This window comes from Notothenia rossii (genome assembly GCF_949606895.1).
Source record: "Notothenia rossii genome assembly, chromosome: 8".
In the NCBI taxonomy this organism is placed as follows: Eukaryota; Metazoa; Chordata; class Actinopteri; order Perciformes; family Nototheniidae; genus Notothenia; species Notothenia rossii.
Window position 1 is genome coordinate 60,191,345 of NC_136906.1, and position 27,122 is coordinate 60,218,466.

Consider the following 27,122-nt stretch of genomic DNA (forward strand, 5'->3'; position numbering starts at 1 on the left):
CACTGATATAAACACAGTGGGTCTATGATTCCACATGGCGACTCTCCTGCATGGCCTACGTCTGAAGATACACACGCCCGAGTGACTGGAATAGCAGTGATACACCAGAGGAGTTAATTATGCAGCCGCACTGTGTTTCATTCAGGGTGTGTTCAGGGTTTCAGGGTGTGGGGTTATTTCAAATGTATCCATTTAAAATGAGCTTTGTTTCAGACACATCTCATTTAAATATTTGAACGGGGTCAAATAGGCCTGAAATCACACAATTACACTGACACACACATTTCCCCTCCATTCCTTTATCTGACAGTAACACTTATTATCTGTGGCACACACACCTATACACACACAATTAATGACCCCTTAATTGCTTTCAACAGCCTTGCCGGTTCAAATACGTGATCAGTATTTCTAAGCACATAACAGCACACCAACAGGTAAATGCAGCGCTAACACACACACACACACACACACACACACACACACACACACACACACACACACACACACACACACACACACACACACACACACACACACACACACACACACACACACACACACACACACACACACACACACACACACACACACACACACACACACACACACACACACACACACACACACACACACACACACACACACAGAAAAGATAACAATTTGCTCAATTTCCCTTGCTTCTTAATGGTACTGCATAACACTCCCCTTGTCATAACAGCAACACCAGAAAGCACATGGTCCCCTTACACATGACAATCCCCACCTTACATTTGAATACACCGTTCTAAAGTCAATAATGTATTCAAAACATAATTATCTTCAAAATATGGCTCTCATAACTGAAACATCCAATCATTGTTGAGATCCACTAGTTATTTGAGGTCAAAATTAAAATGACACATTTGTGTAAATATGGTTACAAATAATTACGGGGTGCTATTTTAATTAAAAAATAGCTCAAATGTAATGTTTTTGGGATCAATTCCATATGAACAATTAAATAATCACATGTCTAATTAATCCGCCCTAATTAATTAGATGCAATTAATATAGTTAATTAATACGTTATCAATGAAGCCAACGTTGATTTCTCATTGTTGCCCAACCCTCTTCTGTACAGACCCAGACATATACACCTAACAGCCTCCGATCAAACACATCCAACCGTGATCCCCTATATAACACCATGTTTCTATTCAGTCTAATAATTAAAAACCATCCGCAGTATGTTTTTGTTTTTTTCTAATAGAAGAAAATTATGCACAATAGACAGGAGGCAGGCTGATCGGCAGGGAATGGGTGGGGGGGGGGGCAGCAGAGCCAAGCAGGAAGAGAGGGGGAGAAAAAACACATGCAGACAGAAAGACTGTCAATAATCTCTAAAACGTGTAAATGTACAACCGGGTGAATGTGCACTTCATGCGATATCGTCTCGCAAGTCCATGTGTCTGTATATGAGAGAGGACGAATCGAGAAAATCCAGCAAATTAAATAGGTCATAAGCCAATATTTTTATATTAATATTAAAATCAAACTTCAATTAAATAAAATAGCAAAACAAGTGGGGGTTCACACCTCCAGCACAATGGCGAAGAAATAAATATGTACGCGATGATTAATTCTCTCCACGCCCCCATGCGTAAACGGCGCTTTCAGCCGAGCCCTGTTTGTTTACATGACAATTAGCACTTCATTAATAGAGCAATTATAAGGTATCCTCTCATCGTTACCTCTCATCTTCAACATAAACTCATCTCTTCTCCATCCGAGTTTGCAACCGCAAAAAAATGCTCTCCAGAAAATGCCTCCACAACAGCCCTGCACAGCAGCCTCCTCTCAACTGGGTCGCTGTAACTCCAGCTTTGCTAAATATACTGTTTATATTCTCCTCCAAAAACTCCAGTTTTCTAACTCTTGCCCCCTGTGTGTTTTCAAACCCATGCACACACATTATGCAGGACAAGAGCGCCTCCATCTCTCTCTGGCTTGTGGCGCAGGGAGTCCCTCCTCCGGATCCTGGCGCTCCTACACCACAACACTCATGACGTATCAACATTTCACACACATTTTTCCAACAACTATTACAACCTTTTGCACATGCATGGCACCCAACTCGCACACCACGGTGCACAGGAGGCTGGGACCCGAGCCCTTGGTGCCCCACATCGGCCCCAACTTGCAGCCAGCTAGCCCTGCAAAGTCCTTTACAGCTTTTTCTTCACCACCTGATTTAAAAATTGCGGGAAATTCAATTTCTATTTTGCTCTCTAAAAACTTTTCCCTCAGTTATAGAGCTCCCTTACCAAATTTCTGTACGTCCCGGGGTGCTCCTGCCCTGTCCAGTCCAGCCTTATGGGTAGCAGCTAAGATGGAAAAATAATGTCGTCGTTACCATTCAGGTTATAAATGTAGCAGGTGATTTTTTAAAAGAGTAAATTATAAATCAGAGTGAAAGCAACATGACAAAGTACAGTGCAGAGAGAAGCATCTCTCTCTTGTAGTACTGACTGCTTACCTCCTTCTCCTCCACCTCCCTTATCAGGGTCTGAAAATAGGATAAAAATAAAAAATTACACCCCATGACGATTTCGGACATATTATAAATTATCCTAAAATGCATAAACACCAACCTCGGCTGCTTTTTGACACGGTCCAGCTTCTAGAAATCGGGCTATTAGGAAGTACAGTTCTGGTATGGTTGGAGGGGGAGAAGAGGACGGGAGCTGCGTTAGAAGAGGGCACCGAGGCAATTGGGGGGATATTACAACAACCATGACACATTTTCCGTTCTCCTTTACTCACCAGAAGTCAACTGCGCGATGTGTGAACTGTCTGAAGCCATTTTGGTGTTGTTTGCCAGGGCAGCGCCAGAGCCTGTGTGCTGGGTCTAGGTGGCTGCCCTGTAGCTGTCACTGTTTATCCACCAGGAAGAGGCTCCATTCAGCTCCGCTCAAACCGAGTCCCGGCTGCGTCGAGTATATCTCCGCCGAGCAACAAATAGTGCGCGCTGAACGGTTTACACCGCAAAACACCGTCTTCCTCCAGCAAAAAAACCAGCACAGGATATGTTCCAGGGTTGGGAATCCCTCAGGGTGAATTTTAGTGGCGGCTGGTCTGTTGTGCAGGCATGTTTGTTTAAATCCCCCTCCCCCTCAAAAGCAAAAGCGCAAGCCCTCTGCGGAAGAAGACGAGTGGTGTGTTTGTTTCACGCACGCCACCACTGTAGAGGGGAGGTAGAAATGGCAGCCTGATGTAGGAGAGGACATTGCTGCAGAATGGCTGTAACTTCGTAGCTAGATTACATTTATCACGTTTTAATAATTACATGCCTATATATTCATAGTTTACATTTTGTTGCGTGTTAATACAATGCAACTCCCGGTTCTATTTTTCTGTGTTCGTAGCTGCGGATGTAGAATGTGGCCACCGTGTTTGAGGGGGATTTCACAGCAGACTTCTTTAGTCAGGTTTTATCAAATAATACATATAGTTGTAGTAATTGTGTGTGTTCTCGTCGACTTCGTGTGTTATCACACTGTCGTTAATGTGTAACAAGATGTCTAGCTAACACACCCACTCTCTGGGAGCCGTTTGGTGGGGAAGTCGTCCATTTCTCTTCCAAATACTGCGAGGCAGTAAAATGGGGGAAGGGTTGGAGAAGAAGGGGGATGCATGCAGCTTAATGAATGAAACCTCGTGAGTTACAGGAATGTAATGGCAATGAGACATTTATGCCTGCTACATAATCAGGGAAGATTGTCAAGGAAATACATCACACAGCAACTTCCTCTATGGTTCACTGCAAGGTTATGAGAAAAAGGAACAAAACTCAGGTGTTATTTCCTGATAATAAATAGTATAAGACGTCCCGTACACCATTATTAATTGTGTTAAGTATGTGTTTTATATCTTTTTTAAAATAGGCCCTACATGTTTTAACAGCAGGTGGCCAAAAGTACACACGCTCTTCTCTAATTGACCTTTACTCTTTTTTTATTTGAAAACATCAATGAAAACATAGATAATTGAATTACCGAATTCTAACTGCATTCTGTTCAAAATTCCCATAGACTCTCTTATAAATTGCAAAACAAAATGTACAGCAATCCAGGGAACCAACTAACTTAAATTCACAGTGAGAGATATTTACACACCCAAGTGGAACCAGACTATTTAAAAGTGACAAGGAATGTTATAGCTTATGTGTTCCCCTTATTTTTGTCTTTTCATAGTCTAAACTCTGGGTTTGGAATTAGGTTATTAAATTGTGTTATCTACCTCAATAAAGAATTATTCGAAGCACTTTTCTCATGTGTTATGTATATTGTTTTAACTGAATAGCATTATCTAAAAAAAAAAAGAGAGGCACTGCCACTGGTATAGAAACTCATCTCCTATTTATATAACACTTGTCTCACTTAAATCCCTGGCAGACACACCAGGGAACAGACAGTCTGTTGCTGGGAAGATGCTGATGATATGGAAACTTGAACAGATGACAAACTAATTCTCTGCCTCTGTTACTTTCTGAAAATGTGTTTTGTTTTTTATATCCAGTTGATACTTTAATTTGGTGCCAAATGTTTTCTTGGTAAGCTTTTTTACGAAACAAGCCAGCAGTAGGCCTAAGCCTATTTTGCCATTTCAGCATCCTATGGTCACCCTCCTGTGATAGAGTTAGGTCAGCTGCGGCTAATGTCATGTCAGGCTGAATTTTTTAACTCACTCCCCTGGATTTGGATAGAGTATAATCACAAGTACAGTTGGCTGTTTTACAGAGCTGTTCTCCAGGCCAATGATAATAAAGGAATGGTGATTAATGACTGCTTACTCGCCTCTTGCAAGAAAGGAATTCAGAGGGAAAGTTCAACAGCTGTGAGAGCCAACTCATATTATCTTTTGTTCAAGCAAAGAGAGTAATCATTTAAGAAAATGTTTTTACATTGTGTACGAAATGTTAGACACCCAAAATGTCAAATGAGGATACATCCCCTATTTTAGAGATAGTCATTCATAAAAAGAAACAGGACAGAGTGAGATAAGCAAATATTTGAAAAAGCACTAAAATTGATATAAATGCAAATGTTACCTTAAGTTGTTTTCCATTTCAAATGTGTCACAATAAAATCCAAAGCGTGATAACTAATTGAAGACCTTTTCAGATGTGTTTTTTTAATTACGATATATAGATGTTGATTGTATTGATAAGTAGAGTTGTATATTTATTAAAGGGAAGTCCGACAATATATACGATATAAGTCTTGAATATAGAATATAGTCCTGTGGAGTGAATGTCTGAAGAAGACTTAAAAAAGTTCTGCAGAATTCTAGGAAAGTCAAGAGCTAGGTCTACATATGTATGAAAGTCTTTTAAATCTTCGTATTAAAACATTATAGCAGTATATCTTTTTTTCTGACAAGTAGATGAGAAAAATGATTGAGCAAAGCTACTCAAAAATGTATTCAGGATCTTATTAAGATAGGAACATGTGATCCCTAATGCATTTTTTCAGAACATAATACCGGGATAAATCAATAATCTGTAATATTATGTAAAATACAAGACATGAACAAACTCTAATTTGAATACCAATTGTTTTTTACAGACATATTCAATAATAAATGTCCATGATAATTTTTCGTCAACTACGACACCAAGGAGTTCAATGCAAGGATTTATTTCGATGAGTTTGAAATATTTTAGATCTTTCTTGGTTAAAAAATGTCATATTTGCTCCTTGAATTAGTGTGCTAAAATGTTCACGTTAAAGAGAAACACATGGCATCAGTAAAAAAAAAAAAGTGGAATTTGATTTTAAGTGTCAACCACCTTAAGAATGGTTTATTTAACCACTAAACTAGACCACCCTGCAATCTGTACTTGACAGCCCTCAGGGCATGTTAACACACAAATGCATGGAGTCTGCCTTTGTCAGTCACTTTATGTCACCTGTCATCCGGACCCCTCAGGTGTTGTTGTTGTGCTGGCTGCAGTGGCCACAAGGAGGCAACCTCACCCTGCAGCACCTGTCTGCACAGCGGGCCACAGAGGAGGAACAATGAGGAAAATGTGATCATTTACAATTTCCTGTAACTAAGAACATTTTACTGATCATAAGTGACCAGACTTCTTCAACCCTTTTCACTTATTTCCTAATTTTTAACCAAATAATTATCCTTATACTGTAACAAGTACTAGATATTTGATGACATTAGATTAAACTCATGAATCCAGAAAGCTAATAACTTTTAGTTATTGCTTCTATGAAATTCCATGAGCTTTAATGGCATTACTGTGGTATCACATCACTCAGACACCGCCTGCCCAGCACTACATGTAGATGTTGTGTTAGAATTGTTAAAAAAAAATATGTAAGGGTTTAGAATTATTTTTAAATAATGGTTCAGTTTATCATTCATGATAAAACCATATCCTCTCTTGGTTTTATGAACCAGTCACTTCTGTGATCCTCAGCTTTTCTTCCATCACAAAGTGTTGTAAAAAAAAAAGTCAATTTACGAAATGCCCACAATAATGAGCTTCACATATATCTGGCTCCAGGATTTCCAGGTCTATTCGAGAAGATGCTGAATATTTTAGTCTTCCTTGGGGTTTAGTGCAAAACCGTTTGTTAAAGTGGCTTCTTAGAACTGTCGCCAAGAGGGAAAACATCGGGGAAATAATATATCACTGTCAGGTTATGTAGCTTCTGAGGATGTGTATAGCCGTACTCTTAAATTAAGTGGTTTGGTTTAAAAGGTCATCGCAGTAAAAAACTGTCAAAATAAATGTTTTGTGTAATCTGCACACATTCCTACAGCTGTTACGTTCCAGTAAAAAAGGTTCCATATTGCTGACCAAGACTCCTGATAATACATTTTTGGATTGGTCTCTGCAGTATGTCTGACATTTAAACAATCCACACCTCTACATGGTAAAAAAAAATTGAATTGGTGCACATCATCGGCCCACTATCGTGAGTGACAGTTTGTCCCTAAATGAAGAGAGCGTACGGTTTCGTCAGTCCCGGCAAATGCTGACCTTTCACTTCCTGACACAGCAGTTGTATTTAACACAGCCACGTGCACCTGTCGACCTCACACACACACACACACACACACACACACACACACACACACACACACACACACACACACACACACACACACACACACACACACACACACACACACACACACACACACACACACACACACACACACACACACACACACACACACACACACACACACACACACACACACACACACACACACACACACACACACACACACACACACACACACACACACACACAAAGATCCACAGTGTTGGCTTTGTGTCAGTTTAAAAAGTCATTCCAACCATGAACAGAATGAAAATGTGCTGTGGCACACAGGTAGAACACATGCATACATGCGTTTGTCTTATGGAGCTTTACACAGATTACCTGAGTGTTCCAAACTACAAAAGCCAGCATAGATGAAGGCAACCAACTACAGTATACTAGAAACAACAACAAAAAGATGGCATTGCGGTCCAACAAGAGAAAATATAAAGACAAAGAGACATAGAAAAACACAAAAACTGCCACGTGACATCAAATTTTAATTTTATTTTCAAAATAGTCTCCCAACAGGATGAAACTCAGAAGAGCCCAGAGGGTCCAAAGCCAATAGAGCCGTCTAGAACAGAAGCACCACTCATTATTGCTATGTCACTCTGCTGCAGGGCAAGGCCATCAGGAGGGGGGCGAAAAAAAAGATAAAGAAAAGGAGGAGGGGGGGGGACCTACAAACACATTCACTCTATCAGAAATACAAAAGGAGCTATGTGAAACATAGTGGAGGTGATTCTAAAAACTAACATTTTTTTTTTTTTTAAAAGCTGCAGATGTTCTACGTAGGGATTATGGACCTAGTTTCTTGTAGCTCTGTATCCAAAATTTATCCAAAAACCCTCACCTTGACCATCAGGGGGAGTGCCAATAATAATGATCCTTTGTAGAGACTACAAATATAGTCAGAGCTGGTTTATAGATCATAACAGTCGTGTTTACAGCCCCCTTCAGGTAAGATGAAGAACATCTGCAGCCGTCTGATAAAAACACTTCATTCCGTTTCTGAGACAGCGATTCAGAACGCAATAGGGAGGAGAATCGAGCAAAAACATAGTGTAAGGTAGGGGGAGCTGAAAGGAGTGTGAACATTATGCTGCTGGTTGTCCATCTCTGCTAAGAAGTCTAAAAAAAATCAGCATGGTACAAAAATCGTCAGTAAAAAAAGATGCTTTGCTGCCATGGTGTCAGAAGGGACGAGTCGGTGGATACGTCCGTGTGTTTACGCCTTCTCCTCAGTCGCCTCCTCCGCTGCCTCAGATACCTGAAGAAGAAAAGAAAGAGTCACATGATGAAGCTGTGTCCAAGCCCTCGCCACAGGTAGGTTCCCACGGGGACTGGGTTTAACTTGCCCCAATGGGCACCTCTCTCATGTCTGTAAGCTCAGCCTGGCCCCCTATAGATGGCTTTCCATACTACAAACTGCATTGCCAGGAAAACTTAAATTAAGTAAATTTCCCTAAAAACATAATAGAGAATGCAGTTTAGCTGTATGGGAACTTAACATGTAGGAGACAGGGTTGCTAAGCTACATGTAAAGCTAGGGCCAGGAGGTGGCTGCCTATCATAAGACTGGGAACAAGTTGAAGCAGCTAGCCTGGCTCTGTACCAACATTAAATAAAAAAAGTTGACCTACAAGCACCTCTAAAGCTCACGTATTCAAAAATATATCTGGTTTGTTTAATGTGTACAAACACTAAGACAGAAGGCTAGCTTTTTCAACTGGTTTCCAGTCTATATGCTAAGCTAATTTCCCTGGCTTCTAGTTTTGTAGCCCACAGCCATGAGAGAAGCATCCATTAGGGCTGCAAGATATATGGTTTCAGCATCAACATTGCAATGTCTAAGCGCAATATAAAAGGAAATCTTGCACGACTCTTTTTTTCTGCGACTAATCTACAAGAATAGTTTGTCTGATTTCTCAGTTCTAAGTTTTATAAGATCATGTATTATTACTGAGATAGCAAACCACCAATCACAATAATTCCTGATCAAACAACAAAAGCCGGCCTTAGCGCTGATCACAACCTTAACCTGAGCGAGAAACATGAGAAATATGTAAAAAAGGAAGATTTGTTTGCAAAAATAAGGCAACATCAGCTGTATGGAAATATTTCAGCTATCAAAAATATGCAGTGCAGTGTTTAAGTAGTAAGACATGGGCTTTATTCCAAGAAGCAGGTTTATCAAGTTATCAGGATAACGCAACACCTTTATATCTGGCACATTTACTGCTTGTTGTGGCAGGTAGTTTAGTTTTTATTTCCCACTTTAGTGTTCAAATCAATGTCTCAATAGTTGTTGGGACTGTTTCTCTTGTAGAAAGGAGTTCCAATTGCACTTCTTTAAAGTGATATCTGTTGATTATAGTGTCTAACTGGAACTTCTATCTTAAAAAACTGAATTATTCAATTTAATTCTGTGAGCAGCACAAACACATTTCCATTCACCTTCATTGTTTTTGGGTGTACATATAGATATTTTCAAACCTCAGGGTTATGAAAGGTAAATCTGGCCCCAAGCTGCTAGCTCAAATGATTTGCAGTGTTTTTACCCCTATGGCTTAGATTATTTGTTACTAAATTGCTGGGAAAAGCTACTCACTGAAACGCATAACTCCTTTAGTATATGCAGGTATCATCTCCTCTTATTTCCTCTGCCTCTTCTGGTAGAGCCGGCTGTCTATGAACACAGTGAGCCAATAATATTTCACATCACAGCTGTATGAGCGGCAAACCTTCCTGCTCGTATAAAAAGAAAGTCGTCCTTGGCCTACTTCACTGCACACAGCAACGAAAATGTCGGACATACTTACTTCTTCACTATCCCACTCACTTCTGTCTCTTTCATTTGCTCCGTCAGACACGCCACAGCACTCAGAAAACACTCTTGTTGATGTAAATGTTTGCTCAATAACACACAATTTCTTGGTAAGTAATAAGTTAGTATCCAAACACGCACTTCAAAGACGGAGTTAGAAACACTCGTGCATACCCTTAACTCTGACTGTCTCACTCTGCCCTCTCACTGACATCAAGGAGGGAGCCGTGCTTCTGATGAAAGACACACTGACGGACGGACGAGACACGTAGATCTGTATGTATGTGTGGGTGTGTGTGTTTATGTAGTGAAGGAATATAGGTGCGGTTAATATGTATGTGCGTGTTCGTGTTTTTACACAAATTGACAACATATGGGAATAAAGATAGTTAATTTTCTTGTCGGTCTCTCTGACTGAAACTTCTCTTTCTTCTATAACATTTTCTTTCCTATTTTCCCTCCTCATACCTCGTTGGTCTTGCGCTCTCCGTTCTGGGCCGGTCCGTCATCCCTCTTACCCTTAGCGCCGACTTTCTTTGCCTTAGAACCCTTATCGTCCGCAACTTTCTGCACGGAGGAAATGGAAAATAAGAAATTCTGGTACATATGGAGTAGTAGTAGTATGTTTTTTCTGCACTTAATATACCCTTTTATGAAAAGAATGCAGAAGAAAGTAAATAACAATAAGCAATTTAATAAAGGTGGAAAAATATTGATGAAAAGCTGTAGGATTAAGTTCAAGACTATTATACCTAGCGTTTTTAACGCTAGGTATAATAGTAGGCTAATAATAAGCTTTTTTATTTTACTGTACATGTTACTACTGGCAAAACACTAAATGGTTTAGGTTGTATAACATTTAAAAAAAAAACATTTCATAAACTTCTATATACTTAGCAAACATCTCCAGTGTGACCACGTAGTGAGGTTACTTTGCTAATACATAGGTAATTGTATTTAATATAATTGCTTGCATGTGAGGATTTCTGTGTGCGTGCTTTTGTGTTTTCCACACCTAGCAGCCTTGGTCACGCACATAGACCAGTAGTGAGGGGCAACCGAGGGCATCAGACTGTTGCAAATTCATGGGGATATAAATAAATCATTTTAGTTAGTGTGTGTTTGTGTGTACTTTACCTTCACAATGGCCTTCTTGGGCTTGGCCTCAGGCTTGGCTGGACCAGGTTTCTGTACATTTAGAAAAAGTCAGTCAGGACCGAATATTTTTAGTAATAAAATCTTCCATATATGAATCTATTTTATTATTATTATTATTATAATGTTTCATCTCTTGGCTACACTTACAAAGACATATCTGTGCTGTTTAAGCTACAAGAGCTGCTTAGCAAATCCAGTAAGACTAAAACAGAACACATGGAGGCGATACCATTGTAGATTTTATCAATATTATACCATATTCCTTACAAATGGGATCTGACAAGAGTTCCCGTGCTAATATCTTCCTTTTCTCACAGGGAACTGACCTCAGACCACTGTACAACGACTATAACACATGAGATTTCAAATTCTGGTCACTCTGTGTGAGAAAGTTTGCTGCAGAGATTTTTCCAGGCCGCTGAGTGCAGACCATGTTACCCTGAAGCCACATCGCTGTGACAAATTTAAATCATGTGATTCTTTCTCAAAATGTATTTTTCTTTAGATATCACTTAAACTCTGCACATGAGAAGCAGCAGAAAGTGGGGCTTGACATTCAATTATGTAATGCCACGTTTCGTATTATAATTTAGAATTGTAATCATGCAGTCCAAATATAGACAGCAGCAGAGCTTGTTTACTGGCAAAAAACTAGCATTTTATTAAATAAGCTGACTGCTGAAAACATTCAGAAGACAAGGAAATATCAGATCGAAAACATGCAAAAATGTACAGGTTTAAATAGGCACATCAAAAGCTTAAAAGGAGTAGTTTGACAATTTTGGAAACACAACTCTTGGTTTACTTCTTCCAACCACTGTCATGTATGTCTGTTAAACAGGAAGCTACAGGCAATACATGGTAAGCTTAGCATAAAAACTGGAAACAGTGAGCAAAGTGACTTTTTGGTGTTTAAAGTTGTATGGCAAATACATCATTTTTTTTAGTACAGATTAACCAAATACAATGTCTCACTTGCTGAGCTTTTGAGGTACTAGTTATTGTCGTACATTTTTTGTACCTTTTTTCCAATCTTTATGCTAAGCTAAGCCTACTGGCTGCTAGCTGCATTGTCAGCACATTTCCCAAAAATGTCATCAATTCCTTTAAGGTGCACATGCAAATGTACAAGGCATGCAGAGGCTCAACACAGATGGGTTCAACATGCAAAGTACAACACAGATAAAAACGCATGGTCTGTTTAGCAAGGCTGCATGATCAAAAATAAATAATAACCAAATTATTCCTTGCTAAATATTATGATTACTATCATTAGTTTAACAAGGATTGAGGTGATTCTTTGATCAATTTACATTTTCCATAAATAGTTTGGATAATTTCTTAGTCAACTTTGGGATGGAATGTCACTTGTGTTACCTTTTAATCATGCAGCCCTACACTTCAACAAGGTGTTGCAACAGACCGGACCAAGAATGGACAAAGACAACAGAAAAAAAACAGCAGGCCTTGAGGAGCATGTTTATGAAATTTGTTGAATTGCCTCCATCAAATCCATTAACTGAGTGAGGACTTTGCTCTGAGCCTTGGTAAAATGTGACATTTACAAGGAGAGGAAGAAGAGAGGTGAAGACAGGAGGGAGGGGAGAACGAAACTTACCGATTGCAATCTCTCTGACCTTCTGGGGGGCTGCAGGAGGAAGGGATGATCAATGAGAGAAAGAGAGAAAGTGACAGAGAGAGAGAAAGATATCAGTTGTACCTTTGTGGGCTAATGTTGAGTGTCTGGTGATTTCTACAAGTGTCAATCATTAACCTGTTATGTGTCTATTTTCCCACTCACACATACTCTTTCTCTTTGTACAAAAAACAACAACAACCAAAACACAGCACGCCAACACACGCCTCACAGCACCAGAACACGCCTGAAACATTTACCTCTTGCTTTGTGACTTTGGAGGCCTCCTTGCCCTCAGAAGTCTCTAGAATCTGTAGGAAATGCAATGAAGATTGTATATTCGTAATTCCAGATTAGTTTTATCATTGTCAAAACATTTTTAATTCTTAAACTATAAACATCAGATACGGTTCACTCAAGTTTTCTATCTTTTATATCCATACATCTATCATCATTTTATTAGCAGAAATGCCAAAAATGTAGTAGTTTCACTTTCTCTTTTGGGAATATTTCCTGGATTTTTTGGAGCTTTAGCTGAATGACTAATCAAGAAAATAGTCTAAGGTTTTATTCCTCATCAAAGTTATCGTACTTATGTTTAACATAACACTAAGTTACAACTACCTGTGCATAAGGTAAAACCAAATCAAATGTAATTTAAAAAAAAAATCCATTATAGCTATAGAACACAACAACAACTATTTCGGAACTAATTTACTAACATTAGGCAGCCTATTAGAATAATTGATTAATGTATTGATTTCCTGAATTTATTTATAATTCTTCAAAAAAATACTGTGATGTTTAACATAAAGTAATCAAGCCCTAATTGTATTTGTACTCATTTGATTTTATATAATATGTGATCTCTATGGGGAATTACATTTTAAATGAGGCACCTTGCTTACATACCAGGCTGAGCTCCCCAGAGATGATTGGAGAGTAAACATTACTATTGACTTACAACACACCGTGCTGTCAGCATCATGAAAAACATCATATTATAAACATGGAATACACTCAGGCTGCGTTGCGGGCAGGTGAGGACAGCCCCCTCCCCCCTCCCATTCCACCGTAAAAAAAAGAGCAAATGCTGGTGAAGCCTGCAGGTTGGTAATCGCATCATTTGCATGTGGGCGACCCTGGAGGCCCCCCATTCTCTGCCCTCAAAGGAGAATCGATGCAGACAATGGCAGTTTTTTTTAAATGGCAGAAAAGCCAATTTCCATGTATGCACTGATACAATGCACTGGAGCTCGTCGAGCACTGCTGTTTGGATAGTGTCACGGCCTCTTTTAACGCAGCGGCAATTGTCCCTGATCCCCTCTTTCTTTAGTCCTTTCTCTGCATCTGGATTTGGGTCTGTTCACTCCGGCTACCATTCATCCCGACAGGAGAGCCAACATGAGACAGGGAGGTGGTGATCTACACTGTTATATTACACATTCAGAATCAATGGATCTTAAATATGTTTGAAACGCGCCTATAAAAAAATCATATAATATCCCGCACGTCTCCTTCGAGATTTACGCATCTATCCATCCGGCAGGTCCGCCTGACATTCACCAGCGCGCGCAGCGGACAGGGAAGTGGCACATAACACGACCACAAGAACGGCCATTGAGATGAAGGCATGGACATTAATAGTGTAAATAGTCATAAAAAGATCATAACAGCATAGGTCATTTACACACAAGCGTTAAAAACTATTGAAAAGGTTGCGGGCGAAAAAACGCTTCCTCAAACTTTGGCATCACCTCACCTGCCTCCATGTCGCCACTGAAATCGCGCACTGCAATTTTTCTCAAATGCAAAAGCAGGAAAACTACAGTGAAGTGAGCAGAAATACACAGCCGACACTCACCTTTCTCTTCGGCATTTTAAGCGTGAATTATTCTCCAACAAGCACGGGGGGAAAAAGGTCAAACCCTAAGGTCCAGTAGAGGCGAATTTGAACTACCTCGGAATACAGGATCAATATCTAAGCACCTTCGATAATATGTTGATTATATGCACTCCCCAAAACTCTGAACCTCCCACAGCCATTGGGCAGAAGAGTCCAAATCCGCTCCTGCACTGACTCCTGATTGGCTCTTCTCGTGTCTATGTAAATAAGAGCCTTTCGGACATTGGTCGACTTTTATCAGAGGCTGTCTGTGATTGGCTGCGTGCTCATTGTGCGCAGATCCCACCAGACGGCGATGGCTAAGAGGGAAAGTGAGGACAGGCCATTGACAGCGGGGTGGACTCTCGGTGGATCTGGGTAATGTAGGATGAGAGATGGAGACAGAATGATGTTAATAAAACACAAAGGGCCATGTAGGCACAATGGAACAATGTCGGCCATACAGGAGCTCCAGAAAATCTTAGCCCACGTTTTTGCACAACGAAAGCACATCACTGCAGAGGCACCTGTACCTGTATGATCGTGATTCCAGTCACACAATATAATGAATAAGGTCACTATAAATTCACAATTGCTGACAAATTAGACAATTAGACAGGTCTACATTGTGCAACAAGTGCATTTCATACGCAGCTCTGCTTCATCGTTGTTGGTCTTTCTAGGACCAGAATTATCTAGCACATTTTGAATAAAATTAACCTTAAATGAAGAACACTATAAAAGAGTCAAAGCTCTTAAACCAAGCTATTGTCTTAACAATGTGTTTTGCTACACATTACACTTGTCCCTCACAACACTTCAAAATTATAAATCTATTAAAAAAAGCGGGAATATGTTATGTCTTTGAAACCAAACTCATGTGTAAATACTACAATACTGTTTTTTTTTTATCTTGATACCAATTTTGACACATTATCCCAGGGCATCTGATAGCGAGTGACACAAAACAATGCTTTTAATGCTTATCAACGCATCATGGTTAATGTTCAATCCACTAATAAACCTACATGGATTGTATGAATTGTAACAAATATTGTAAATCAAACACTTTCCTTTACGACTCAGAGGACAACACTTATAGGTATAGACAGAAAAGCCAAGATTCTAACCGGCAACCCAGAAACAAGTGATGGTTACTAACTCCACCAAGGAGGTTATGTTTGTCTGTTTGTCAACAGGATTATGGATAAACTAATGACCTTATTTTCATGAAACTTGGTAGAAGGGTGGAACATGGGCCAAGAAAGAACCCATTACATTTTGGAGGGGATCCGAATCGCTGGGCGGTTACAATGTCTCCATTTTCATTGTCAGTAAATATACGTGTCACTCCTAATGGGACACTTCCAAACTACGTTTTTTAACTAATGTTACAGAAAAAATTCCGATAGTCCGTTGCGCCATGGTGTCCAGATAAAGTCTAAAACCTGGGCACACATGCAGATCTGTTTAAAATACACTATTTACCTGCTTACAGAGAAATGTTCACACTATTCACTGCGCGACCTTCCATGTAGTAACACTTTTTGGGCACTCCACATTCATTCTCATATAAATGGAAGATTATGAAATTAAATCTCACAGATGCTCGCAACCAGACTGATACAGAAGGTATGAATTGGACTTTGGTCACGTATTTGGAAGGTGCCCATGGTCTTAGCTGACCATGGTCATCGAGCTGACCAAGCTAAGATTGGCCCCTGAGTCCTAAAGGTACCTCTCTGGGTAGGAAAAGTGACTTTCCCAGCACTACTGTCTGTCGCTTGTGACTGTAGGGCAAAACCCCTAACATAATGCTAACCCTATGGCAGTGTGTTGCAGATGCACATTTCTTTATCTTGTAGTCATACACAACTCAAGCACAGGTTACAAAATCTCTCTGAGACTGTAAAATGATATTTTCAAGATTAGGGAGGATTCAGAATGGCCCTAATAAAGGAAATAGAGTTGTGTTAACCCCCTGATGAAAACATTTGAAACCCTCTGATGCACAACATGAGTCAAAAATGACCAAAAAAGGCCTTCCTTATTATTCAGAGCCCATGGTGATGTATTTTGTTCAATTAATGTTCCAATGTACTATCATTAGTGACCAAGAACGATTTACAAAGCTGGAACAAGAGAATGCTTGGTCATTTTTGCAGACAATTGATGATTCAATTAGATACCTTAACAGTTTCCGATTCATTCTTATTCAAATGCCATCGATTAATCGACTAATAGTTTCAGCTCTATCCGAATGTCAAACAGGCCATTGTTTTCCACCTCGGTAAGGTATTTTACAGTCTACTAAATCAGAAGATCAAGATACTTCTTGTCAATTAATAGATAACTGCTGCAACAACATTTTCTATTTTGAATCTAAAAGTTTAAAAACAATGATCACTGTAACTAGAATATTTGAATGTAATCAATTCATAATATTGTTTTGTGTATTTGCATGGAAACTCAGGCAACTTTACAACTGTTATAATCTAGTAGCTCTACTTAAAATCAATGGATACCTTAAGCACACCATGTTAAACATAGAAGGCAAAAAACATACTAAATCAACAAATAAATTAACAAAAGATACCTCAACATTCCAGTTAAGCTAGACACACACACACACACACACACACACACACACACACACACACACACACACACACACACACACACACACACACACACACACACACACACACACACACACACACACACACACACACACACACACACACACACACACACACACACACACACACACACACACACACACACACACACACGTGCAGCTACACATGTCACAATAGACAGAGCTTTCCTGCTCAAACAAACAAAACCCTTCATGTTAGAAGTGAACCCAGAACACACAGGAGCAGTGGCCACTGTCCCCACAAAGATTCACACTGTCAGCTAAATGGAAGGGAAAACACAATGAGGAACATTTAAAACACATACATATATAAAAGAAAGGCACAAAATGAATCAAAACTCAAAATAAATAACCTCCAAAATGTTAAGGTTTGATTCATATTGACGACTTTTCTTTGGTAAAACTGACTTGTACTACTTATTTATGAATTACTTTTCTGTTCTTTCATGTACCCTTTTTTCAGTAATAAGAGGCATCATTTGCCTTTTCCCAAACATGCTTTCCTTTTGTATCACATTTTAGATTTGTATTTAAAGCGTTGGGAACTGTGTACATCAAAGACATATTTACTTGAACAGGTGTAGAACCATGCCAACAGCTCTGTGAGGCTACTAATTATGCACAGTGAGGCTTTGAGCTAAATGCAAAGACCAGCATGCTAACAGGCTCACAATAACAAAGCTACAGGCTGATGACTAGCCTGTATAATATAAGCCATGTTTACCATCTTAGTTTAGCATTTTAGCTTGCTAACATTTGCTAATTATCACTATATATATATATATATATATATATATATATATATATATATATATATATATATATACACATAGCAGAGACCAATGGGAAAGCATCCGTTTAGCAGGCTAGGCGAAAAGTCAGAAAAGCACACATTACTGTTTCTTCCAATCCATCCCGTGGTTGTTATGACATCATATTGTGTACTGACTTAAAGCTAAGTTGTTTGCTTAGCTATACAAAATACATATTTACATGTGTGCATGAGAGGAGCATTGTTCAATTTTATTTAGTTCAAATATCCTACATTTTTAACAATTATACTCGTTTGTTATCATATTGCAGTTAAAGTAATATTACACATTTCACTTTTTATTGGGCCAAATGACAAAAACAGTTTTTGGTGAAAATGTATTTTCAGTGATATCTCAGATCTGGGTCAGTAAGTGGGTAAAACAAATATTTCATTACATTTATTTTTTATTTCTTTTAAATAATGATTCAACTTTATTTAAATGTATTATTAGTCAATTAAACTACAGCAATGCCCTATTGTTTAGCAATCTAAGTGACTGGAATTTAGGCAGTATTGATTGGTGTTAAAAGACCAAATAGATAATTTGATCCCAATCCTCTATTCTTAAAAAGGTCCCAAGGGTTCGAATGTGAGGGTTTTAGATATTTTTTATTAAGATTGTTATCATTTTGACATAGGCTAATAATGGCCTTGTTTCAGACCATTAGATATGGGTTAAGTTTTGGTGCCTGGAGGCCACATCATCTCTATGCTTATCAAGCCATTCAGTGACTCCATGCAACTGCATTTGTTATGTTTTCTCACTGACTCATTCAGATTTTCACTTTAATTATTAATATATCCCTATGTATGTTATAATATTAATAAGCTTAATATATATAATAAGGAAAACAGGACATACAATTAGGGATAGAGTGCCATAATTAATGAAAAATAAACAACACAAAATAGAAAGAAATGAGAACTAAGATGTAATGGTGGAGATGAGATTCATTTGTAAAGAAAAAAACCTAATGACGTTCTGTTTTAGTCTATTTACCACATTTAACCTCTGATTAACAAAATGTCTTTAGAGCTTTAAAGTTAAAGTTAGTTTTTAAGCAGCGGTTGGCAATAGACAAAACATTGCATATCTAGGTCCATTTAAAAGCTGTTTAAGCATAATAATTATAATCAAAATGCTTGCGTTAGAACATCCATTATAATGCAGTTAATAGAAAATGAATAACGTATAATGCTTAACCAGAGTATCTCTTTCTGTACAGACATGGTGGACCTTGTTAGTTGGTGTCTCACTCTGACTTGCAGCGTCATGATTTAGATGCCATCTTTCTTTTAACAGAATGTGAAGAAAGCCAGACCTGAATACAGTACTTGTCTGACACCTTGTGGACAGTGTTTGTCATTATTATTGAAGCCCATGTGCCAGCATTATCATCGTCTGACAGAATTAGAGCAACAATGTCTTTGATGGTAACTATTTTTAGTCAGGAGTATTTTTTGGAGTAAATTGGTACTGCCTTTACTCCCTCGAAACACATTGTCACATTTCAGCACATTAATTAAATATTTCATACTGGTATTTTATGACAGAAGAATTCCTACAACAATACAATCACAGAAAACTGCAATTATACAGACATCTCGTAATGTCAAAAGTCTTTGATACCAGATCCAATCACAAATGTATTCTATAATGTTCCTCATGGTCTTGGTGTTTTATGGGATTTTTTGCAATTTAAATGTGTTCTGTTATCAAATCTGCTTGTGAAGTAGACAAACAATGGTTGCATTAGCACCCCATCTGTAACAAATTATATTCATGCGAAATTACCTATATAGATATGAGACATAATAGAGCCTGCAGAGGGCCATTATATATTTCCATCATAATGTGTTAAGCCCTTGTACATTTACCCAATGTATTAAGTAATTTATATGACAGATTAATGATTATCAATTTGACATGCAATAAGGAGCACACATTAATGCTTTCAGTTTATCTCATACGTTTGATCTCCTCCTGAACATCCCCTGCCCTCCAACCTTCTAATAAAAAGGAGGGTGGATGACGGGGGCGGAGGGGCAACATGTAAGAGCAAAAATACTTATAACCTGGATGACACCAAAAGATGTCTATTTATAATAACATTCCCCCCTCCTTCCATCTATCTATCTCCCCTTGCCTCCTCCCACCTTCCTCCTACATTACGTCATCGGGACCGGTGCGTTCGCAGTGAATTTGGGGGATGCAGCTCTGCATGATACAAAGCATGCACTTGCAGGAAACACCGCAGAGCCTTTTGTATTCTCATCATCTAGTTTGGTCTAATATCTGTAAATAAAAGCGACACAAAAAACACTCCGCAGGTTAATAGGCGGGACTTACTTCCGGCTGTTTATCTCGGTGTGCAGCGCAAGGCCAGCCAGTGCAGGATCAGATAACAAGGTAAGCTTGTTGACATCACAATCTGTCGCGTTATGAATGTGTGCATTAATCTGCCCTGATCCGCTCATGCAAATGATTGCTGCTTTGTGTAGTTGTCTTATTGTTGCATTCAGTGCTGCGTGTTGGAGCTGTTAGCTCTGCGGCTCTAATGCTACAACACGGAGCTTATTATTTCCACATTAATGTGGTTGCCTATCAGCACAATGGCTGTCATTTAAATGTATTTAAGTGGCACTTAAAGATGCATTACAGTAATTGTATTCTCAGCCTGCCATATGACATCATTGCTTTCCTTCTTTTCACACGTATTACCCTTTTGTTTAATATTGCTGCTGTTTAACTCACAAAAAAACATTAGCAATATCGTGATATGGCTTGTTATTGAATATCGTGATCAAGCTTTAAAGTTTTAAGACACTGATACACTTCACTTCCATAATAATGGTCATAGTTATTATATGTCCAATAATCACAAATTGGTGTAACATTCAGGGGTCAATAATTTTGGCCATTTAGCCTATTTCCTTGTGAACATACACAGCTCTTGGTAAACACAATTTCGGCTCTTGCGTAAGAAGTAATTCTTTTTTCTTACACTAGGGCTGACACTTTATTTTCCTTAAATCCTTAATCTATAAATGTTCTGAGAAACATCTAGTATTTCAACCTATACATCCCACAGGTTGCAGGGACATCTTTAAATGACAACCAACCGTTCAAATCACATTGGTATTCATAATTTAAAACTGAGAAAAACAAGCTGATTTGAGAGACGCTGGAACCAGCCATTTTAATGGTTAAATGACAGTAGTTGTTGCATGTTTGTTGATCGACTTATCGATTATTTGCCTCAACCCTAATCGCCAATAATGTTCACATTATTGATAAAAACCCTCAAATGTTAAAATGTTGGTCATTATCAATATTGCCAAATCTCTCACTGCCAAAAGTTGTGTGTTTCGCTTGTGTATGTTGACAAAGAAAAAAATGATATTGCATCTGAACAAACTAGGTCTGCGCCTACACCAATTTTAAATTGTTTGTCATCTAAGGACAAATATGGCCATTATATTGAGGAAGGGCTTTCGGTCGGCCATTGATGTTTGTAGGCCTTTCCCAAATTGTCACCACAGAGTTTGAAGTAGAGTCGAATGAACTGTCAAAAAACTGGACGAGAAGGACACTCCGAGAGCACAGAACAACAAGGCTGCGTCCATTAATAAATAGATAAAACGTTTGTATCTGCCCTGTGATTCGGATCTGCTTTAACATGTTAGAGGTTGTTCTCTGACCCATTATACATCCTTCCCTTAAGTTTAGGGTTTTCTTTGTCATGCATGATGGTAAATATGTTTGTATCTTTTGGTCAGATAAAAACAGACATTGTCTTTAATATCTTTCAATGCTGTAGCTTTATGATTTCTCTTAAATATAACTAAGGGACCTGGCACTGAGTTCTTTCATTTTCTATGTTTGTAAGTTGTCTCTTCACAATCCTGACTATGCTGAGCTGCTTGCTGCGAGGAGGCTGCAGTCCTCTCCTCTGCCTGTGGGCCCTGCTGCTGCCTCTGGTCTCCCTCCATAGCGTGAACCAACATGGGCGCAGGAGCCACAGTGCCAAGGAGCGGCCCAAGTTGCTGCTTGTGTCCTTTGACGGCTTCCGATGGGATTACATCGACCGAGTCCCGACACTTAACTTCCACAACATCATTGATAACGGCGTGATGGTGGAGCACGTGGAGAACGTTTACATCACCAAGACCTATCCCAACCACTACAGCTTGGTGACAGGGCTGTACGCTGAGACACATGGCATTGTGGCCAACGAGATGTACGACCCTGTTGTCAACCGCTCCTTCTCCATGGAGACGGACAGTGTTTATGAGTCGCGGTGGTGGGAAGCAGCGGTGCCACTATGGGTCAGCATCCAGAAAGCTGGAGGTCGAAGCGGGGCGGCGATGTGGCCGGGGTCTGACGTCAAGATCCACGGCATGTTCCCCAATCGGTACCTCTTGTACAATGCCTCAGTGTCCTTTGAAACCAGAGTGGAGCGGCTTATCGAGTGGTTCTCTGCACCCAAAGAGGCAGCAGTGGATTTTGGAGTTCTGTACTGGGAGGAGCCGGATGAGAGCGGGCACAAACTCGGACCCGAGAGTCCCCTCATGGATGTAGTCATCGCCGGAATCGACGAGAAGCTCGGCTTCCTCATGAACGAGCTAAAGAAGGCCGGGCTGTATGAGAAAGTGAACCTGATCGTGACCAGCGACCACGGCATGACGCAGCTCTCCTCTGATAAGATCATAGAACTGGATGAGTATGTGAGCAGAGACCTGTACACCTGGGTGGACAAGAGTCCGGTGGTGGCATTGCTTCCCAAAGAAGGTAATCCTTTAAACATCTGTCACATATACCACTGTAAAAAACTTTTGGAATTACATTTTTGTTTGATGAGAAAAAATATAAATGTTTTTACGATACACAATTCAGCTACAGCTAGGTGACAGACTATGTCACCTGTTCTGGCTAAAGATAACGCAGCTTACAGAAACATTGTAGTGCATTACAATTTCGAGGTCCAACTACAAACATTGTATGACAGCTGTGTGATTTAAAAAATCTACAAACATAATGTTGTCATCTGGGTTTCAGGGAAGCTTGACGAGATTTACGACAAGCTGGTGGATGTCAACCCTAACATGGTGGTTTACAAGAAGGAAGACATTCCCGAGCACTTCCATTATCAACACAACGTCAGGATCATGCCGATCCTCATCGCGGCCAAGGAGGGCTGGACCGTGATGCAGAATAGGACCGGGCCCTTCATGCGTATGTATTCAAAACTCATATAAAGCTGTGTCAGGAGGGACACAACTCAGCTTGAGGCTGTACACATGGAAGAGGAGTTTTTGCAGTTGTTTCATAAAGCTGCTTCAGTCTGCTCTAATAATAGCTTCATAGGGGCATTGAACCAAAGCTAGCTCATGCAATACCAGCTGTAATTAACAAAGAAAACCTGATTTATATTCCCTTAGAAGATCTCAAACTGTGTATGTAGGTCTTCTTTCATTGTAGCTGCAGACTGCACAAGCTAATTTTCCTCCTCTACTGTTAAAAGCTTGTTAATCAGTAAAATGACCCGGTGGAGTCAGTGGCTGGAAATGAAACCTGCTCACTCCTCACTGACAACATGGTGTGAGACAACTTAGCCAAATATGTTTAGTATGATAAAAAGCTGCACATTAAAAGTTGTGTGTATTGTATAGCCATGTAATTGATGAGATTTAGATTGATAGGCCTGCATGCTAAAACGATCTAGCAGTTGCAACTTCTGCTTCTCATGGCATTACAGGGATACATTCATGTTTTCATAAATGCATGCACAAATAGGTGTTGCATTATAGTAAAGTGGGAGAATGTTGGCAAGACAGTGTTTTTGCTGTAAACATTGCCTTAGTATTGGAGGGGGGGGGGGATTAAACTGAATCAGCACACTAAGGGAATCCTGTCTTTTGCTCAGGAATGTAATTGCCCTGATACATTTAGGGGAGCAGTAGTTAACCAGTCTAAGCTTGCATCAAAGGTCTGTGTGCTTGTGTGTTTGGATTTCATTTTCAATTTAGCTTGTGCTCGCTGTGACTTCATTCAGCAGTAACCGTTCAGCTGGGGAAGCAGTGATGGTGGTAAATCATCTGAGAGAGGAGCAGTGCCAGATTCCATAAATCTCTCTGCCTGTAAATCGTGGGATGTGGAAACTGGAGCTCTACAGATGCACAAATAATGAACATCAAAGCATGGTGCCTCTTTATGCAATAATATATGTCTTGTGTTTCTATCACCAGTTGGAAATCACGGTTTTGACAACACCCTACGTAGCATGCAGCCTGTGTTCGTGGCCCGTGGACCGGCCTTTCGCCAGAATTACATCAAGACCTCCATGCGATCCGTTGACCTCTACCCTCTCATGTGCCACATCCTGTCCACCCCCCCTCTACCAAACAACGGATCCCTCTTAAACGTGCAGGACCTGCTGTACCCAGAGCCAACGGCAGTCACGCCCAGCCCCTCTCCCAGGGTCCACGAGCACTCCTACGCCCCTGTCGTGGGTTCTTTCCTCGGTGTGGCAATGGTGCTGGGCTTTCTGTTTTTCTACATCAGACAAGTGACCCTCAAACAGCTGCCCTCTCTAAAACACAGAAGCAGGGAGATGTCCCAGCCTTTACTGCAAGAAGACTTGCATCTGTAGCGGGAGGAAAAGAAAAGATGGCAGGTGTAAAAGAAGAGGAGGTGTAGCTCCCCAAAGGTAGTCCGCTCTCTCCAGAAGCATCCCCTAACGCCTCCCTTATACGACTAAATGCCAACGTGCTGCTCTTTTTATTAGTCGGAGATCAAGGGAATATAATCTAATCATGTTTAGAGGTACATCTCCCTCGTTTGAGTGTAAGGGGAATTTCTGGGGTGTGCTTCTGGTGCAGGCTTAATCAAGATAATAAACCTTTACATGGGCTTTCTAGTGGCTTTGCTTTGATTGTGAATTTTTACCTTATATCATCTTGTCATTTTCATTGTCATTTAATAAGTAAAGATTCAAAGCTAGAGAGAAATTGTAGCCTGTGAGTCTGGCGAGTAAGAACGTTGTTGGCCAAAAGTGTGGCTTGGATAATGTTACGGTGTCAGTATGTTAAAACCTTGTCTGAAGGTAAAAGCGATTATAGCTGAGCGGCCACAGTAGAAAGCAGGGATAAAAATCTTTCCATGGTAAAGAGGGGCAAGAAGCCTACCTGCCCAGACAATCTTTACTCTATGGCATTCCTATTGTTGCACTTTAGCAGAAGGGAAACCCAAGTAACTAGAAGGCAATCAGAGAGTACCAAACTCCTTAAGTAAATAGGTACAAAATAATGAGTGTATCCACCTCGTTATTCAAACTCTTGGGCAGTGTTAAAACATAACCTCCTTAACAAAGGCAGGGTTAAAAGGGATGATTTTCTCCTTTTGTAGGTGTCCTATACCACTGATCCAAATGTACTTTGTTTGAAGCATACTGACACCTTTACTGCCCGATAGTAACATAGCAGGGACAGCAGTAGATTGGGTTTATTCAGCATTTTCAAATACATGCGAAACGGATGTGATTTATACAACCAATTGTTCAACTAAGGGTCTAAGCACTGAATGAGAAGATACTTTCAGTGGATTGGCTGGGATCAGTGTTATTTTTTGAATGTTACTTGGAATCAGATGTTCCACTCGAGACTCACTCCATGTGCCAGGCTACTGATCATAAGTGTAGGACATACCATGAGCCGATCACTTCACAAACTTGCTCTTTAGTAGTCCGTTGACTTTTGCCTTTTAACTTAACTGTGAACATCTGTCCGAGCTGTGTGTGCAATAGTCTTTTGTGTGAGTCTGGGGTTATTTTTGCGTATAGTTTGTGTTTGGAGGGCATTTTTCTGTGTAGATGACTGTGTACTTCCCTTCTGTTCATATGTCATAACCATGGCCATTTGTTGGTGAAATGTGAAGTGCAATTGCTATAGGTCAGTATTTCTTCATAGGGATTTTTAAGGGTTTTGTTGTTCCTAAATTGAGAAGACTATTTGGGCATGACTTGCAGGAACTGATTAGCACAGGAAAGAAATGAAAAAGTATGAAGGGACAGTGTTTGACGCTTTCCAAGTCATTTATAATTTGCACTTCTTGTTCGCAATTGCTATTTAAAATGACTAAGTGAGGTGCCTCTTGCCAAAAAGCTTTTATAATTAGCACAATTCTAAGTAGAGTCCAAATCTGCAAATATATTCTAAAGTTCTAATATTTTTTCAGCATCTTTTAAGAAACAATAATTGTGCCCAAAACTTTACAGACATCACTGTGATATATACCTTTTACTAAATTTAAAATTCGTAAATTGAAAGGATTGATATGGAATTTGTTAATTTTATGATAATTGTCTAGGTTGTCTGCTAATTTCTGCCTGACTTGTTGATGGAGAAATGAAACATATCCAGAATATAATTTGAATAGGTCATTTGAAATAGTTAGTAAATTATAAATATTTAATATGATTTACAAATTGCCATGTTGATGCAATGACAGTCTTCTGAAATTAAAAAGAACTTATGTGAATCTGAGCCATTTCTTTTTTTTGTATTCTTTGTCAGTGTACAGTTGAAGTACGATGCCTTTAACCCTTTTCTTAGTCCAGACCATTAATGGTTTCACTTTCCTCACATGGATGCTGATAAGAAAGATGACAAACATCAAGGCTGTCAAAATCTGTCATCTAGCAGATAATTATTTGGTTTGGTTTTAAATACAGTGCAAGTAAGCATAAAAAAGAGAATAGAATTATAATATGTACTTGGGAGATGTTAATACATTGCAGAGTTCGTTAATGAACAATAATAATGGATTTATTTTGTTAGCGCTTTTACAGGTGCTCAAAGACGCTTTACAGATATAGTGAAAAGAGATGAAAGGAACAACAAATAAATATATAGTTAAAGTTAAAGTCAAATAATACAGAAACAATCTCACATTAAAAGCCAGATTGAAGAGGTGAGTTTTTGTGAGTTTTTTGAAGGTGGTGAGGTCAGTGCAGTCTCTGATGGGTTG

At 39.5% G+C, this 27,122-nt stretch overlaps 3 protein-coding genes across 4 annotated transcripts in view; 1 reads left to right on the top strand and 2 right to left on the bottom strand.

Moving 5' to 3' along the window:
- phip (PHIP subunit of CUL4-Ring ligase complex) overlaps positions 1 to 3,154 on the bottom strand; it is a 51,152-nt gene extending 47,998 nt beyond the window's left edge. For both annotated transcript variants that reach the window (XM_079643723.1, XM_079643722.1), the window contains exons 1-4: positions 2,806 to 3,154; positions 2,634 to 2,692; positions 2,519 to 2,548; positions 2,307 to 2,366 (exon numbers count right to left, since the gene is read on the bottom strand). In XM_079643723.1, coding sequence (XP_079499849.1) covers positions 2,307 to 2,366; positions 2,519 to 2,548; positions 2,634 to 2,692; positions 2,806 to 2,845 — 189 coding nt within the window. In that variant the 5' untranslated portion in view covers positions 2,846 to 3,154. The remainder of the gene's footprint in view (positions 1 to 2,306; positions 2,367 to 2,518; positions 2,549 to 2,633; positions 2,693 to 2,805) is intronic.
- Positions 3,155 to 7,599: 4,445 nt separating this feature from the next.
- Positions 7,600 to 14,783, bottom strand: hmgn3 (high mobility group nucleosomal binding domain 3). Its single transcript, XM_079644087.1, has 8 exons — positions 14,601 to 14,783; positions 12,997 to 13,047; positions 12,719 to 12,748; positions 11,080 to 11,130; positions 10,411 to 10,509; positions 10,117 to 10,216; positions 9,727 to 9,804; positions 7,600 to 8,385 (listed from the first exon to the last, which is right to left on the bottom strand). Exons 1-7 carry the CDS (start codon positions 14,613 to 14,615, stop codon positions 9,770 to 9,772), a joined length of 381 nt encoding a protein of 126 aa, XP_079500213.1. The 5' UTR covers positions 14,616 to 14,783; the 3' UTR covers positions 7,600 to 8,385; positions 9,727 to 9,769.
- Positions 14,784 to 20,252: 5,469 nt separating this feature from the next.
- enpp5 (ectonucleotide pyrophosphatase/phosphodiesterase 5) lies at positions 20,253 to 26,638 on the top strand. Its single transcript, XM_079647013.1, has 4 exons — positions 20,253 to 20,504; positions 21,985 to 22,886; positions 23,154 to 23,330; positions 24,344 to 26,638. Exons 2-4 carry the CDS (start codon positions 22,007 to 22,009, stop codon positions 24,745 to 24,747), a joined length of 1,461 nt encoding a protein of 486 aa, XP_079503139.1. The 5' UTR covers positions 20,253 to 20,504; positions 21,985 to 22,006; the 3' UTR covers positions 24,748 to 26,638.
- The last annotated feature ends 484 nt before the right edge of the window (positions 26,639 to 27,122 follow it).

Coding starts and splice junctions, on each gene's coding strand:
- enpp5 (XM_079647013.1), top strand. CDS start 22,007: ATGCTGAGCTGCTTGCTGCGAGGAGGCTGCAGTCCTCTCCTCTGCCTG. Junction 22,887..23,153: donor GGCATTGCTTCCCAAAGAAG/GTAATCCTTTAA, acceptor TCTGGGTTTCAG/GGAAGCTTGACGAGATTTAC. Junction 23,331..24,343: donor TAGGACCGGGCCCTTCATGC/GTATGTATTCAA, acceptor TTCTATCACCAG/TTGGAAATCACGGTTTTGAC.
- hmgn3 (XM_079644087.1), bottom strand. Junction 12,749..12,996: donor CCAAAGTCACAAAGCAAGAG/GTAAATGTTTCA, acceptor TTCCTCCTGCAG/CCCCCCAGAAGGTCAGAGAG. Junction 11,131..12,718: donor GGTCAGAGAGATTGCAATCG/GTAAGTTTCGTT, acceptor CTAAATGTACAG/AAACCTGGTCCAGCCAAGCC.